The 17,402-nt window shown below is 42.5% G+C and overlaps 1 protein-coding gene across 1 annotated transcript in view; it reads right to left on the bottom strand.

The window, feature by feature from the left end:
- The window catches only part of PHEX (phosphate regulating endopeptidase X-linked), a 223,552-nt gene extending 207,609 nt beyond the window's left edge, over positions 1 to 15,943 (bottom strand). The window contains exons 1-3 of the mRNA XM_054471801.2: positions 15,043 to 15,943; positions 9,539 to 9,607; positions 542 to 703 (exon numbers count right to left, since the gene is read on the bottom strand). Of these exons, the coding sequence (XP_054327776.1) occupies positions 542 to 703; positions 9,539 to 9,607; positions 15,043 to 15,160 (349 nt within the window). The 5' untranslated portion in view covers positions 15,161 to 15,943. The remainder of the gene's footprint in view (positions 1 to 541; positions 704 to 9,538; positions 9,608 to 15,042) is intronic.
- Positions 15,944 to 17,402: the final 1,459 nt, after the last annotated feature.

Below are 17,402 nucleotides of genomic sequence, written 5' to 3'. Positions count from 1 at the left end.
ACGTGTGAGTATGTGTGTGTGAGCTTGTCATTGCTAGAGTGGCCATGGGAGAAAAGTCAATCTCCCTAGAGCCAACTTAGAAGTTAACAAGAACAATATGACAACCACAAGGTCATCCAGAGTTCTCAAAAGTGATGTCAAAAGATGATGAGGTGTTAAGTACATTTTGTAAGCCACGAAAATCCAGGACACAATGAGCAAGAAATGAAGTTTACTCTGAATACAACAAATGAGTCTATTGATATAATTTTCATTAACTATTCCTTTGCTTCCAATCTCAATCAAATGCTCTTTATCCTTTGGCAGTAGAATTTACTATTACCAAACATAAACATAACAACCTACATGAGTCTTATGTTGAGATCTGGGAGTCCAGAATTCTGCAAACTTTCCTTTCAACCTCTCATTTTAAAAATTCTTGGAAATGAATTTAGCATGGTAGTTAAAAAGTGAGAAGTCATGCTTCAAATCCCAAATTATGTTTTTCCTGTCAAATATTGCTCTCTGTAAAGTGTATCACCAAACCCCAGTAGAAACTTACCCTTCAACTTGAGGTCAACATTATGTCTCAGCCAAGGATAAACCCCATAGCTTGGCATATCTTCGGGAATTGGATTATTGCTTATCCAGCCATCACAAGCAAACCGGAAGAAATTATCACAAGGATCCACAGACAGATTTACTTTACTTAAGATGGCAGCAGCTATTTAGAAAGAAAATCATAGGATTAATGATAAGCACTGAATGTTGTATACTGTTCTTTTCCAAATTAAACAATAATTTCATATCAACCAGTTTCCAAGCCTTGGCATTTATATTTCCCCTTAAATAAACTCTCTGAATCTACCTCACTATATGAAATGACTACATTCAAAGTGAATGGATAGGCCGGGTGCAATGGCTCATGCCTGTAATCCCAGCACTTTGAGAGGCCGAGGCAGGTGGACCACCTCAGGTAAGGAGTTCGAGACCAGTCTGGCCAACATGGTGAAACCCCATCTCTACTAAAAATACAAAAATTAGCCAGATATGGTGGTGCATTCCTGTAATCCCAGCTACTCAGAGGCTGAGGCAGGAGAATTATTTAAACCTAGGAGGCAGAGGTTGCAGTGAGCTGAGATCACACCACTGCAGTCCAGCCTGGGGTGACAGAGTGAAACTGTCTCTCAAAAAAAAAAAAAGTGAATGGATAAAAGTTTGGTGGTATTATCATCACTGGTTTTTGCAGGGCCATCCCTAACATCTGTGGGGTATGGGACAAGAATACAAATAGAGTGTGTGGTCAATTGTTTGCAAAGATAACTGTGACTATTTCTTCTATCCTGCTTGTCCTTCTGCAAAGTGACCTTGCTGCTCTTCCCATCAAGTGGTAGAGTCTATTTCCCCTGCCTTGAATTTGGACTGACCTTGTCACTTGCTTTGACCAACAGAATTGGCAGAAGTAACTTTCTGTGAGTTTCAAAGCTAAGCCTTAAGAGCCCTTGCACCTTCCATATTAACTCCCTTTGAATGGAGCCCTTTAGCTGCCCTTTGAAGCAGCCTCCTGGAGGACAAGAGGCCACATAGAGAAAAACCAAGCCAACACAACTGCCAGACATTGACTGAGGCCATCATTCGCCTTCCAGTCCAGGCACCCGTCTAGCTGAATGCAGTGGCACAAATGAGCCTAGGCAAAAATCAGCAGAGAAACCATCCACCAAACCCACAAAATCATGAGAAATATCCAATCATTTTTGTTCCAGGCCTCTATGGTTTGGGTGGTTTGCCTCACAGTGAAGGCTAATGGAAACAGAAGTCCGTATGTCATCTATCTAAATATTTAAAAGTTATATTTACAAAATACTTTCAAATTCTTGAGCTCCTTGATATTCAGTGTAACTCTCAGAGAAATAAAGCCCCAGAAGAGACTCACAGAGATCCTGGAAGGGAGCTTGGGGCCATCAGGCAGGGAATTCTGGGGTGTAGAAGGAGAGGGCTGCCTACTTGGCTCCACAGACGCCTTGATTGAAGGAGAGGCATGGCCAGAGGAGGGCCAAAGTAGGGTGTTCTAAATGAGGGACCCAGGTCTAGCAGTAGAACTGAGTATGTGTATAAGTTAACAGAAAGACACAATAGAATCATCTACCATTTTTTTCCTCTTTCATAAGCCCATACACAATTACATATAGAAGATAACCCATAGGTAGGAGATGTGTGCATAAATACGTAACCATGAACTTTAAAAGAAAACCCTTCATTACAAAATGAGACGTTTCCAGAATTCCCAATATTGAACTCCAACGCTCTTCCAGCTGCCATACAATTGCTGGCTACCATTCTAGCACAAAGAATGTACCAATTGATTTTTTAAAAACGAGCCAATATTTTAATGACATTGGAAAGATGACATTCTGGGCAATTTTCATACTTTAAATAATGCCAGAATATATTTTTGTCCGAAGTAATGAAAACCCAAAGAGATTTCAGCTAAATATGAATGAACTGCCCCAAAAAAGTACAATCTGTGTAATTTTAGATACATATCTTACAGTTTGGTTACATGTGTGGTTCCTCCAGGTTTAAAAATAAGGTTAGATATTTCTCCAGCCTAGACTTTCTACAAAAATTTCAAACAGCCTTTTGTCTTCAATGAAGTGAATAATATAAAAACATCCTAATTTCTACAGGACCTCAAAATCCCCACCATTTTCAAACCTCCCCCAACGACACACACACACACACAAAAAAAAAACACTAGCAAAAAATTAGTTTAGAGGCCAAACACTGTGGCTCATGCCTGTAATCCCAGCATTTTGGGAGTCTGAGGTGGGCAGATCACTTGAGCCTAGGAGTTCGAGACCAGCCTGGGCAACGTGGCAAAACCCCGTCTCTTAAAAAAATAAAAATAAAAAATAAATAAAGACTTAGAAGTTTGATAAATTTCAAATTGGCTTAACATTTTTGTGCTTCAGAACTAGCATCAGTTGTCTCTAATTACATTTTTAATTATTGCTACTTTTTTATTTTTTATTTTTTATTTATTTATTTATTTTGAGACAGAGTCTTGCTCTGTCGCCCAGGCTGGAGTGCAGTGGCATGATCTCAGCTCACTGCAAGCTCTGCCTCCCAAGTTCACGCCATTCTCCTGCCTCTGCCTCCCAAGTAGCTGGGACTACAGGCACCCGCCACCACGCCCGGCTAATTTTTTTTTTGTATTTTTAGTAGAGACAGGTTTCACTGCATTAGCCAGGATGGTCTCGATCTCCTGATCTCATGATCCACCCACCTCGGCCTCCCGAAGTGCTGGGATTACAGACATGAGCCACCCTGCCCGGCCACTTACTGCCACTATTTTATCATTAATATTTAATGCGCAAATGTGCTAGGACATAACAAAATCTTTCTTTTGGTTGGTATTTATATGCAGCCACAGAATGACTCTGCTCTGTGACATCTCAGAGACATGGATCACACGTCTCAGTCCCACATAACATTTACAGTCACACAGGGGAGCCCTCACACGCATTTTTACCCACATGAGTACACTGTTTTCCAGCCTCCTTCTCAAACTTTCCCTGCCCCCAACCCTCAAATGTATCCTCTCCATCTCGCCAGTATTCTTGCAGATACCTAGAAAAACTGCAAGGTCAGCTCTGACCTTGTCCCTGATACAAGTTGGGAAATACATCACTCACATTGAATTTGGAAAGAAGCCTGCTGAGTGAGAAAACTCTAGTTTCAGCCTCCCAATTCATCATTCACAATTCACAGCGGGGCACAGGGCTACAGTTTCTGCAGGGGAACTGTGACTTCAAATTGCAAGGGACCATAGTTGTCAAGACACTGAAACGCCTTTCCCCCTACTCAGCTCCATGGAGAAAACCCAGAGTCTTGTTTTAATAAAAGAAATATGATGATGAAGGAAATCTGTGAAAGCTCAGGCTGTGTACTCTTCCAAGTCATTATATATAAGGTTAATTGTCACACAGTCTCCAGCTGGTGTTTATGTGGTAGAGGTGGAGGCATCCTCCCTAAATACCAGCCTCTGTTTTTAGAGTTAGTCAAGGATGAAGAGACAGAGTAGTAATAATAATAATAAACAATAATAAAATCACCAATATTGAGTATTTCCTTTTTGCCAGGACCTACACTAAGCCCTTTTTATTTTATTTATTTATTTATTATTATTATACTTTAGGTTTTAAGGTACATGTGCGCAATGTGCAGGTTAGTTACATATGTATACATGTGCCATGCTGGTACGCTGCACCCACTAACTCGTCATCTAGCATTAGGTATATCTCCTAATGCTATCCCTCCCCCCTCCCCCCACCCCACAACAGTCCCCAGAGTGTGATGTTCCCCTTCCTGTGTCCATGTGTTCTCATTGTTCAGTTCCCACCTATGAGTGAGAATATGCGGTGTTTGGTTTTTTGTTCTTGCGATAGTTTACTGAGAATGATGATTTCCAATTTCATCCATGTCCCTACAAAGGACATGAACTCATCATTTTTTATGGCTGCATAGTATACTAAGCCCTTTTTAAGCAATATGGTATCGTCACAAACTCTAGTCAGACCACTTGTGTTTGAATGAGAGAAACACCACGCAGTAGCTAAGACACCTTAGGCAGGTGATTTAACCTGTGTCTTGGTTTCCTCACCTGAAAATGGGGATAATAATAGCACCCCATAGAATCATTATGCAAATTAAATATATGTAAAGTGCTTAGAATAGTGTTGGGCACATTACCGTATAAATGCAGGATGCCCGGTGAAGTTTGAATTTCTGATAAACAACCACCTTTTAGAATAAGTAGGTACCAAATATTCCATGGGACATACACCAAAAAAAGTAGTCATTGTATATCTGCAATCAAATTTCACTAAGCATCCTGTATGTATGTATGTATGTAGTTAGCTAAATCTGGGAACTGTAATTCCACAATCACTTATCTGAAACTCTTGAGGCTAGATATGTTTCAGAGCTCATAGATTTTTCAGAGTTTAGAAAATAAATACATTGCATATAACCACAGATCATGTAATACTTCAGCAATGGCTGGAGTGGCAGGCCTGAAGCAAGTGCATTAATATTTCTATAAGGAAACATATGCATATTCTTATAAGTAGGATGAATGAAATCTGAAGCAGCCTCACATGAGTTAAGATCCAATTTTGCCATCAAAGGAATTGCGATCAGGCCCCCATCTTGTCAACTGAGAGTTACAACGTTTTCCGGGTTTGGGGTTAAGAATCAGCATTGTGAACCTAAATTACTGCTACTACCATTATTATTTTCTTTTTCTTTTTTTAATTTTTTTTTTTTTTTTGAGACGGAGTCTCACTATGTTGCCCAGGCTGAACTGCAACCTCCCCCTTGGGGTTGAAGTGCAGATTCAACCTGCAATCTCGGCTCACTGCAACCTCCACCTCCCAGGTTCAAGTGATTGTCCTGCCTCGGCCTCCCAGGTAGCTGGGATTACAGGCTTGCGCCATCACACCTGGCTAATTTTTGTATTTTTAGTAGACATGGGGTTTCACCATGTTGGCCAGACTGGTCTTGAACTCCTGGCCTGAAGTGATCTGTCCGCCTCGGCGTCCCAAAGTGCTGGGGTGGCAGGCAAGAGCCACCGTGCCCAGCTCATTATTATTTTCTTTTATTCTCACAACTAGTATAAGTAAAACCTGTTATTCCCATTTCACACATGGTGAGACTGAGGCTCAGGGTGGCTATATATTTAGCCCAGGATCATGTGGCTTGTAAATAGCTAAATCATGCTTCAAACCCAGTCAGCCTGTCTGTCCTTATCTGTGATCATGAGCATGCATGCTCTTTCCTTGTTTCTTTGCATTCTTTGTACAGCTCTTATTTTGAAAGAGGGATTAAAATAAGAGGACACAGAGAAGAGGAGAGTTATGGAGAGGAGGCATCGCAGAAGTGGTTGGCACCTGCTCAGAAATGGTCCAGAAGGCGATCAAACACTCTAGTCTTCTGAACTTTCAGCATGCACGCCCACGCACGCACAGCCTCTTGTTTAAGGCCCTGGCTTGGCCGCAATTCTCCTGTCATGTGTACTCACAGCTGTTCTGCAGACCCCTGGGCACACTGAGGCTCACGTTACACTAAAGAGAACTGGGTCTTTGGTGAGCCTTTCACTCCAGAAACAGCAAAATCAGTATTTTTTCTCAACATTAGAAAGCCATTCGCCAATGTGAAAATTAAAAACAGGACAGCAAGGCAAAACACACTAGCTGGCAGAAGGCAACATCTTTGAATGTCAGTCTGTAAGTTTTAGTCTTGCATTATTATGATTCATAATACAGAACTAAAACTCATGAAATAAGTGGCCTTCCATACAAAAAAAGTGTTCTAAACTCAAGTTGAAAATTTATGAGCTCAAAAATTCCCATTTCACACAACTGCAAGAACCCCACCACAGCCAAAGCACCAGGTGACATAAACTCTAAAACCTGTCCTGATAGTTCCGCCTGCTCTCTCACCCCACTCCATGACAATCTCTCACCACTGGAGAAAACCCCAGGTCAACTACTCAAGCCTGGAGCAGGAAAGGGCCTGGGAGTTCTCAGTTCGTTCCAGGGCCAAAAAGAGTTGCCTGGCATGGCCCCATATCACCAAGGAAAAGACGGAAAGGAGCCAGACATGGACACGAAGTCCAGCTCTGCTACTAACTCAGGATGAGACCCTGGGCAGTTATTTAGCCTCCAGAAGCCTCTATATCCTCATCTGTCAGTGAGGCTGGTGATAGCACTGACTTCATAGGGGTCTTATGAAGATTTTATGAGATGGTGCCTGTAAGTCACTCAACACACAGCCTGGTTAAAATATACATATATATATTGATCACTTAAGAATGGAACAAAAAAAGAACTCTACTAACATAATTATCTAAGCCACTAACTTTGTATAAGGTCTCAGAATTTACAAGCTTTCACCTATTTCCCATCTCAGTAAACACCACTGCCCAACCATCACCAAAAATCTAAGCATCACCCACAATTGTCTGCTTTTGTTCACAGCCCGCATCGAATCCTTCAATAGGCCCTCTACCTCCTAAACCTTCCCCCATTATCCCTTTCCATCTCTTGAATTCAAGACAGCATCGTCTGTCACCTGGCGTACGGAAATAAACCCACCTGAGCCACCTTCTTCTATTCTTGCTCCCTATGGTCTCTTCTCCATCAAGAAAGACCCCCTCTAATGGAGCCCTCCACCAAGACATCTTTTGAAATGCTCCTAAGATGTACTCTCTTTCATAAAAGCCTCCAGAGGCTTTTGAGCGCACTTAAGGAAAGCCCAAACTCACTGGCACTTGGGCCCCCCATTGACTCTTCATCACTTGCACCTCACCTAGCAAGCTCCTCCCATTCCTCAAGTCCACCAAGTTCATGCTTCTACGCACCCTTTGCGCCATCTGTTCCCCCCACCTGGAAAGCCCTTGCCTCAGTCTTCACACAGCAGTTCCCTCCTCATCATTCAAAGGCCACCTTCAAGGTCATGTCCTCTGGCTTTTCAATCTAGCCGTCCTGTCACTTGCTATCACATTGTTCTATTTTTTTTTTAAATTTTCTCTATAACATGTTCCACTGACTGATATTCCTCTTTCTTTCTTTTAGAGATGGGGTCTCACTAATTTGCCCAGGCTAGCCTCCAACTCCAGGGCTCAAGCCTCAGCCTCCCATGTGGCTAGAACTAAAGGCACGTGTCACCACACCCAGTTTCATAATTTTCTCATTGTATTAATTGCCTTATTGTCTTTCTTCCCATACCTGGTTCACCGCTCTATTTCCAAAACCCAACTCAGTACCTCATGTGCAACAAATATTTGGTGAATTTGTTCATTAACCTCTTAAGGCCAAGAGGAAAGTGAAAGGGCCACATGCTTGTTTGATGACTTTCCTTTTGGAAAAAGGAAAAAAGTGTCCCCGCCCACTTAAAGAATGAGGGTGAGGGCTAGAATCTGGCTCCCTGAAATCTAGGCCCTAACACTGATTTAGGAGGGAAACCTAATAGCTGTGTGTGGGACCCCCAGGTTTCCCCTCACCTCCCCACTGCCGCTTTCAGTGTCCTAACCAAAAACTACAGAATACCCTGACCGCTCTGTGACCCAGCCAGCTGCAGGTTTGTTTTGTTTTTTTTTGAGACAGAAGTTCCCTCTGTCACCCAGGCTGGAGTGCAATGGTGCGATCTCAGCTCACTGCAGCCTCTGCCTCCTGGGCTCAAGCAATTCTCATGCCTCAACCTCCCGAGTAACTGAGATTACAGGCATGAGCCACCATGCCCGGCTAATTCCAGCTGCAGGTTTTTCCCAGCAGGCTTAGATCCAAACTGGACCCTTGAACATTCCCAGGCACTGATGAAGGTATCTAGGTTGATGCACAAAACACTGAAAGAAACTAGTACCGGCTCTGAGCCAAATTCCTTAAACCCGCATATAGTCTCCACACCCTAATGCCCTAAGTAGAACACCCCTTTTCTCTCACTGTCTTGAGGATACACTGCAGCACTTTCAACATAAGTTGCACTAATAAATGCTTTGGACTGACCGGCCGCTCTGGCATTTATTTAGTGCTTCTTTCTTTAGAATCCCAACTGGCCCCATCTCGGGATGGGATACTCCCTCATGGGAACTTCCCTGTCGCTGCTTTTGGGGTTACTCCAGCCGTGAACTCGATGGGATAAAACACTGTGGCAAAACTGCAGCCACTTTAAGCACTCATCTTCACCCTGGGATACCCACTGATACACAGCCTGGTCACCTCAAGAGAAGTTTGACTTGCAACGTGTGACAGAAAAAAGAGATTCCCAGCCAGGCACAGTGGCTCTCGCCTGTAATCCCAGCACTTTGGGAGGCCAAGGCGGGTGGATCACTTGAGGTCAGGAGTTCGAGACCAGCGTGGCCAACATGGTGAAACTCAGTCTCTACTCCAAATACAAAGATTAGCCAGGCGTGGTGGTGGGCACCTGTAATCCCAGCCACTAGGGAGGCTGAGGCAGGAGAATCACTTGAGCCCAGGAGGTGGAGGATGCAGTGAGCTGAGATCGCGCCAGCCTGGGCAACAGAGCAAGACTCCGTCTCAATTTTAAAAAAAGAAAAAAGGGACTCCCACTGACAATGGAAGCATGGATTTATTTACAAAGGAGCCTTGCTTAGAGGCAGGCGAGTCAGACCCACAGACCAGAAAATACGCAACTGCTTAAGGTAAAGAGGAATCCACAGCCAGCGGAGCCATAGGAAGACCAATGTTCTCTGCTTGTGGGTCTTAAGAGAGGCCATTCAGCTTTCCAAGCCCCTTCCTGATTTCCTTGTAACAACGCTTAGAATACCACAGTTTTTGCAAGGAAAAAGAAAACAGGAAACCTAAGCTCCACTGTTTCACACCAAAACTTGAAAATAAACTTAAAATTTCTTCAAAATTGCATTTCGTACTTGGTAAACCTCAAGCAAACAGAATACTAAAAATACCACCTGTCTTCTCTTCCACTTCCCAAGGTACCATAATTATAACTTGACACAGGATGGAAAACTGTGACTTACCCGCTTCGATGCATTCTGGCTTCAGGCAGTACTCCTGTTTAGCTTGGAGACTTAAGAGACCTTGACTCACTGAAAAAACAGACCAAAATAAATGGCTGACTTGTAGCAGACCACCATCCGGTAAACCACCCTCGGAAACATACGCAAGATATTTGATATCAGTTCATCCTTCTCAGTGTTGACACGGTATTCCAAAACCCAGTTGGTTCAATGTCACGAAATCAGACTCTAGTTGCTAGCTAAATAACCTTGGTAGGACTCTTGGTTGCTTTGAAACTCAGTTCTCTCGTATGTAAGATAAGTAAGTATAACTAGACCAGAGCTCCTAAGAGTGTGGTCTCTAGAGCAGCAGCTGCTGCTGCTGCTGCACCTGGAAGCTTGTTAGAAAGCCACTCCATATCTTGACTCAGAAACCCTGGGGGTGGGGCCCAGCCATCTGCGGTTTAACAAGCCCCCCAGGTGATTCCGATACATGCTCAAATATGAGCACCACTGGGCGAGACACTCTCTAAAGTCGCTTCAACCTCCAATTATCAGTGGTTTAAGTCTCATACTTTCACTCTATTGGTTATAACTCCATGCCCATGTTCAAGATGGGAAAATTGAAACTTTTAAACTATGTCATTTGGAGCCAATCAGAATGGAAATAGAAAGCTAGCATGTTTGGCTTTTAGAGTTCTGGATCTTATCTAAACCATCCATACACATACGGACCAAAAAAGGGGTAGGGGTAAAGAATATACTGAACATATCTCAATCACCTATTGATAGCAAAAGTCATTGTCCGCCTGCCCTGAACCCCACAAACTCTCCACCCACCAGGCCCAGCTTAGCTACCAGACATTTGCAACTTTGGGGATCAAGCTTCCAGCTATTTCCTCCCTTCCCCCACTCCAAAAAAAAAAAAAAAGTCTAAAATTGAAATAGCTTTTCACCAATGGCTTAATGTCCCCATCTGGCTGGCAACATTATCTAAATAGGTGTCTGCAGAAGTACAGAAGGGTGCCCAATTTGTCAACCCCAGGTAGCACCTGGGCATTAGCAGATGTGAGTTTAAGATTTCAAAAATATTTGTAGTAGCTGAGGAAATTCTGGGGAATTCATTCTTGCTGTGCTCTGTGAGCAGAAACAATGAATCATTTGGAGATGTGGCCATGGGGAGAGGGATGGTGGGAGGTGAATGGGGACCAAGGCCCTCTGTGGCAGAAAGCTCGGCAGTACCTATATTTCTGCCAGAGATGGAAGACCTATAGATTACTAGCCAGTGTGGCGAGTTTTTATTATTTATTAACCCACTCTCTAAATGGAGCCTGCTTTTCCTTTGTTCTTTTCTCTGCTGCCATCCTCCAAACAGCCTCTTTGCATTGTGTTACATTAGAGATTCAAGAAAACTGCCGATGGAACATCTCAGTCCTTTTTTTTTTTTTTGAGACAAGAGTCTCGCTCTGTCGCCCAGGCTGGAGTGCAGTGGCGTGATCTTGGCTCACTGCAAGCTCTGCCTCCCGGGTTCACGCCATTCTCCTGCCTCAGCCTCCCGAGTAGCTGGGACTACAGGCGCCCACCACCACGCCCGGCTAATTTTTTTGTATTTTTTAGTGGAGACGGGGTTTCACCGTGTTAGCCAAGATGGTCTTGATCTCCCAACCTTGTGATCCGCCCACCTCGGCCTCCCAAAGTGCTGGGATTACAGGTGTGAGCCACCGTGCCTGGCCCATCTCAGTCCTGTTTTTAAGAAAATAAGTTTCTTAGCAAAAAGGTGTGTTTTGATTTCTGTATAAAGCAAAAAAAAAAAAAAAAAGTTAGGTAAAAAAATATATATGGGCAGCATAAAGATTAGTGTGCAATATTCCAATATGCCTGGGTGGTAGAACCTCAGGGGGAATTTTCCCCATCAGTCAATTTTTATATGTTGACCTAATGTTCTTTAGTGAGCATGTGTTCTTTTACATAATGCAAAAATAAGCTTTATTGTAAATAATATTTTTGTAATTCTGGACAATACCTTCTTGATCCTAGCCTTATTTTAAAAAACAAAAGAGCTAATAAAATCGTTAAAGACTTATTCCTTTCATGAGAAATAATTCTTGACCCAAAACCTCAAAGGAAGAAGAAGTAAAATCAGGTATCTTTATCTAACGATGAGTAGAAGGAAGGTTTTAAATATAACTAATTAGGCCAGGCGCGGTGGCTCAGGCCTGTAATCCCAGCACTTTGGGTGGCCAAGGTGGGCGGATTACCTGAGGTCAGGAGTTCGAGACCAGCCTGGCCAACATGGTGAAACCCCATCTCTACTAAAAATACAAAAATTAGCTGAGCGTGGTGGTGCGTGCCTGTAATCCCAGCTACTCAGGAGGCTGAGGCAGGATAATTGCTTGAACCTAGGAGGCGGAGGTTGTAGTGAGCCAAGATCGCACCACTGCACTCCAGCCTGGGTGACAGAGTGAGACTCCGTCTCAAAAAAAAATATATATATATATACATATATGTATATATATACATATATGTATATATATATGTACATATATGTGTATATATACATATATGTATATATATATGTACATATATGTGTGTGTGTGTGTGTGTGTATATATATATAATTAATTAATTGGGACACTGACAGACCCAACCCCTCAAGGAAGAGCATTATCTCCATGGATGGGGTTATTTTAAAATCCTCCAAATAAATGAGGATCAATAAGCCCAGATAATGTGAAGGTGTAAGTGAATGAAATAGAGACAATAAAGAAAATATTTTTAATATAAAAATTAAGATGTTACTTTTGAATGGTTAGGAGCTTTAAAAAATACATGTAAATAGCAGTTTGGTTTCTCATTGTAGATTTCTCTATAACCAGAGGAAATGCCCTTAGGATGCAGTGGAGTCATCCACAGATCGAGAGCATAAGAATGGCCAGAAAGCAGGGGTCAGCAAACTATGGCCTGTAGGTCAAATCCATTGCCTGTTTCTGTACAGCCCATGAGCAATGAATGGCTTTTACATTTTTTTCATGGTTGGGAAAAATAAAAAGAAAAATAATATTTCATGACATATGAAAAGTATATAAAATTCCAATTTCAGTGTCTAGAAATCAGATTTTCTTGGCACACAGCCATGCCCATTTGTGTACATATTGTCTATGGATGCTTCTGTGCAACAACAACAGAATTGAGTAGTTGCAAGAGGCCGTATGGCCCACAGAGCCAAAAATATTTACTATCTGGCTCTTGGCAGAAAAAGTTTGCCGGCCAGTGCATCTGAGAAACAGATTGTGGGGAGGAAAGACAGGGGAAGGAGAAGAAGAAAGGACACTTGAAAATAAATAAACTGGTTACAGGCATATATGTTTTCCATTCTGGTGCTCTGTAGCTTCTCTGAAGCCACTGCAAGGCCACTGGCGATCACTCTTACTGTAGAAGCACTAAGGTTTCGAGGAGATATTATCCCAGAGCCTCAGATACAAAGATGAGGTAAGAGGGGATGCTAGAAATTGCAGGCATGTAAGTGAATGTGGACAGGCAGAGAAATATACCACAAAGTCAACCAGGAAGCCCCTTGAAGAGAAGACGACTCTAACTAGGATATTGTCATGAAGAGCATTGCTGGGCAGGTCCCTGGAGCTTTTCAGACAAGCACTTTGCCTGGGTGCAGAGTGGAGGTGGGTGGCAGAGTTGAGGAGAGGGACGGGGAGAGGGGGTAAGGGGGTGATTCTAAAATAGTGCAGAAATATTTGACAAAAAGAAGTGTCCCTGAATGTATACATCCAAATAGATGTGGTCACCTGAAGCAATGCTTCTCAAACCTGCATCTGCAAACAGTCCCCTGGGGGTCTTATGAAAATGCAGATTGTGAATCAGCGGGTCTGGGGTGGAGCTCAAGCTCCCCAGTGATGCTAATGCTGCTGGTCCACAGAACCCATTTTGAGAAGCAAAGTTATAGAGTCCACAGCCTTAGTTTGCCCTTATTCTCTAACATCATTTGAGCTCCTCCTAGAGAGTCAAGGTGAGAGCCAGGTTATTGGGCACGCTGGAAAGTTCTCTTTCATATTTTATGCAGACCTCCTTATCCATAATAGTAGTGTCTGGCTTGATGAATTTTACTTTGCTCTAAAAACATCGGCACTATTTCCTAAGAATAATTTTCTCTGAAAGAACGAAGATTTGCTGCCATGGAGAATCTTTCAACGGATATGCCACGGCCTCAGGATGTAATCATAAAAGTAGAGTTTTGTAAAAGTTTCGTGCAGTGGCAATATCATTAAAAAGAGTACACATTTTTACATAAACAATAATTATTGGGATTTTTAAGTTTGGGAGCATTTGCAAAACCTAACCTTGCAGTCACGTTCCACATAGCATGTAGTCTTTTGGCATGCCCATAGAATTTTTCCTCTCGTTTTGAATTTCAGCAGAGGACACTTGTCTAAACCCTAAGTGCTGAGAAATCTCACAAGAGTTTTCAAGAGCCACAGATTCAGTTGCAGGAGTAGGAGATTTCGCTTTATCAGAAAGCAATAAACCCATCTAATTTCCTAAATCTTCAGCCACAGAAAACATGGAAAGATGGTTTGCTCATTTTAGCAGTTTTCAACCACACAACCCTAACTCTTTTAAAGTTTAATTACTGGTTTACCCCTGCCAAAATAAACATGGCCTCCTGCAGGTTTGCTACATTTCAAACTGCACCTAGAATCTCCTCGTTCCTACGTAACGTTCAAGCTAATGAAGTATTACGGGTTGTATGAGAAAAATTAAAATGGTAATAGTCAAGGGTTCAGAAAGCCTAGAATTTTAGAAAATCCCTCACTCCTTTCCAAGATACTTGATTCTTTTTCATAGGAATACACTTCTATCATCCTATATACTCTCTGGGTACATCATTCTCACCAAGAGTCATTAAAATAACTGAATCACAATATCTTTCAAATCTTGGGGGAAAAACCTCTGTTTTCCTTCATATTAATTTGTAAATCAAATTGCATCTCACCAGAGTCACTGGATAAGAAAGGAATCGAAGAATATCATTAAAAGCACACTTTAAAGGACTGATTTGTGTTTTGTGAATTAAATTTCATGATTCGTTCAAGCAAACACTAATAAAAGTCAAATGGAAAGACACTCCAGCATGGTTTTCATCACAATGTAAAGTCTTTCCTCAAAATATAAATGAAACTATGTGACTATGAATTCACAAACACTTATTTTGCTAAATGTACCACATAAAAATTTTTCCACCCAATGCAACAGAATCAGCCAGCCACTCGAAGCCACTTACACCCACTTTGCCTTCTGGACTATACATTTGGTACTTGGGTGTATTTATTTATTTAGGCTCCTTAAAAAAGCCTTCTTTATCATTTGCATATTTGATAGAAACTAAAGATGCAGCACCTACGAATGCAGGCAAACAGCCCTATACCTGTGTTATGACAAGTTTTGCTACAATAAAGCACAAGGAAACTTCTCGACACACATCCAGTTCCCCCGGCCTCCTGCACTCCACTTACCTAGAAAGAGGATCGTGCCCAGAACTAGGGTGCCACCGACAAACACAACCAGGGCAATTCGAGTGCCTCTGCTGGCCTTCTTTCCAGTCTCCACGCTGCTCCCTGTTTCTGCTTCCATCAGAAGGGCCGTAGCGAGCACACGAGAAGAAAGTCACTTTTTGTGGTTTGGTGGCTGGTCTCAAGAGTGAGGCGTTGACATCCAAGGCTCTCTTGCTCTTCTACTAATGGACAGCTTAAGAAACTCCCATCAGGAAATCTCCCCTCGCCACCCTTTCTCAAATAATTCTTCACAAATGAAAATTATAAAAACCAAAATATTGGTTGCCTTGGCTTTCCCCCTGACTAGACAAAACAAACAGTGTTGCTTTATCTTGGTGCTCTCCCTCAGCAAAGTCCCTCTCAACCGATTGTTTGGCAGGCTCTTCTCTCAAGCGTTCCGAGTATACATGTTTTACTATGTTGCTGAACAGATGTTTTAGCTATTTAAATGTATAGTCACTTGGGGAGGAAAAAAACAATTGTTCTATCAAAACTGGATTCTCGTGAAACTCCCCCAAATCATGATAAGTTAGGTGGCCAGGATTCACCGGACCCACTTCAAGATCTCAATTAATCATGTAATTCTGTTGCAATCATTCTGCTTGCCTGAATTGTCTTCATCAAAGATATTCTTTCAGTGTGTGAGTCCCTTTTTAAAGCCTTCTAAGAGTTCCTAGGATATCCTGGAGCATTTTATTTTAGGAACTTTGTGTATGATAGCATGTGCCAAAAATCAGTCATAGTCCAGTGCAGTGCAAAGTAGCAATTAAGACAACCTACAGAGACTGATGGTTTGAACTGGAACTTTTTCTTAAAGGAAGGAGAAAAAGCACTTCCTCTTTGTGGTACTAAGAATTGTACCAAAAAAAAAAAAAAAAAAAAACCCACAAAAAAAAACAAGTGCGTGAATTAAGTTTATTAGCAACTACAAAAGATATGAAGAAAAATTTTTTCCTTGTGTGTTTTTGATGAAAAGTGCACCATGTGTTTTGTCTGCCACTCCTACTGAGGCAGCCATTCATTAGGATGTTTTTGTGTTTACATAAAGTGTCCACTTCAGCAGATTCCCCAGGATGAATTCAAAGGCAATTGGTTTCAGGCCGGGCGTAGTGGCCCACGCCTGTAATCCCAGCACTTTGGGAGGCTGAGGCAGGGGGATCGCTTGAGGCCAGGAGTTCGAGACCAGCCTGGCCAACAAGGCGAAACCTTGTTTGTACTAAAAACACAAAAATTAGCCGGGCATGTTGGTGAGCACCTGTAGTCCCAGCTACTCAGGAAGCAGAGGTGGGAGAATCACTTGAGCCTGGGAGGTGGAGGTTGCAGTGAGCCAGATGGCGCCACTGCACTGTAGCCTGGGTGACAGAGAGAGAGACCCTGTCTCAAAAATAAACAAACAAAAAACAAAGGCAGTTGACTTCACTGGAAAGACTGATGAATGACTGGGTCTTTGATTTTTTTGATTATGATAATGATTTAAACGATAACAATGTGCTTCCTTCATGGGGAAGGGCAACTGATATTCCAGTGCTACCACTGAAATGATACAGATTTTATTATCCAAAGATATAGATATCGTTAATTCACAACACAATTACTACCTACCTGCTTTTGTTTTGCTGGAGGTCATAGGGCAGTGGGAGTGGGGGTAGAGAATTCAACTATATCTAGAAACGAGTAGAGCAATTATCTCAATGCAAAACTTGTGCACATGGCTTTAGAGGTGACACAGGAGCTCAGCATAACATGCTGATGAGCTCAGTATAACATGGCCACACATTCATGGTCCTGTCTGGCTTGTCTTGGTCAGGGCTTAAGCCCTTAGCATGGGATTCTCTCAAGTTTTGGGGCTTATTCCATAACATACGTTACTTTCTGCTCATTTCATGTTGCACCAAAGTCAGGGGGTCATAAGCCTTTGTCCAAGTTATGACATCATGGTGTGTTGTAGTTATCCTGTGCTCATTGGCTGCTGACGTGATTTTGTTGCTGTTATTCCATAACACACCCTAGCAGGCCTTTGGCCCCTAGTATGGGATTCTCCCAAGAGTTTTTGGACTTGACTCTAGAACACATCTTAGACCATGAGTTCCACAAAGTCAGGAACCATGTTCAATGTTGCAGCTCCAACATCGACATTTCCTGGCCCTTCACAGTGAAAAGGAGAAATAAGAGCAATAAAAATCATACAAGTTAGCCCTAGCCACTTACTCTTAAAAACCAGCTTCAGCCGGGCGCAGTGGCTCACGCCTGTAATCCCAGTACTTTGGGAGGCCAAGGCGGGTGGATCACGAGGTCAGGAGTTCGAGACCAGCCTGGCCAAC

This window comes from Pongo pygmaeus, chromosome X, assembly GCF_028885625.2.
Source record: "Pongo pygmaeus isolate AG05252 chromosome X, NHGRI_mPonPyg2-v2.0_pri, whole genome shotgun sequence".
NCBI classification, from domain to species: domain Eukaryota; kingdom Metazoa; phylum Chordata; class Mammalia; order Primates; family Hominidae; genus Pongo; species Pongo pygmaeus.
This window is presented reverse-complemented; position numbering and strand designations above follow the sequence as displayed.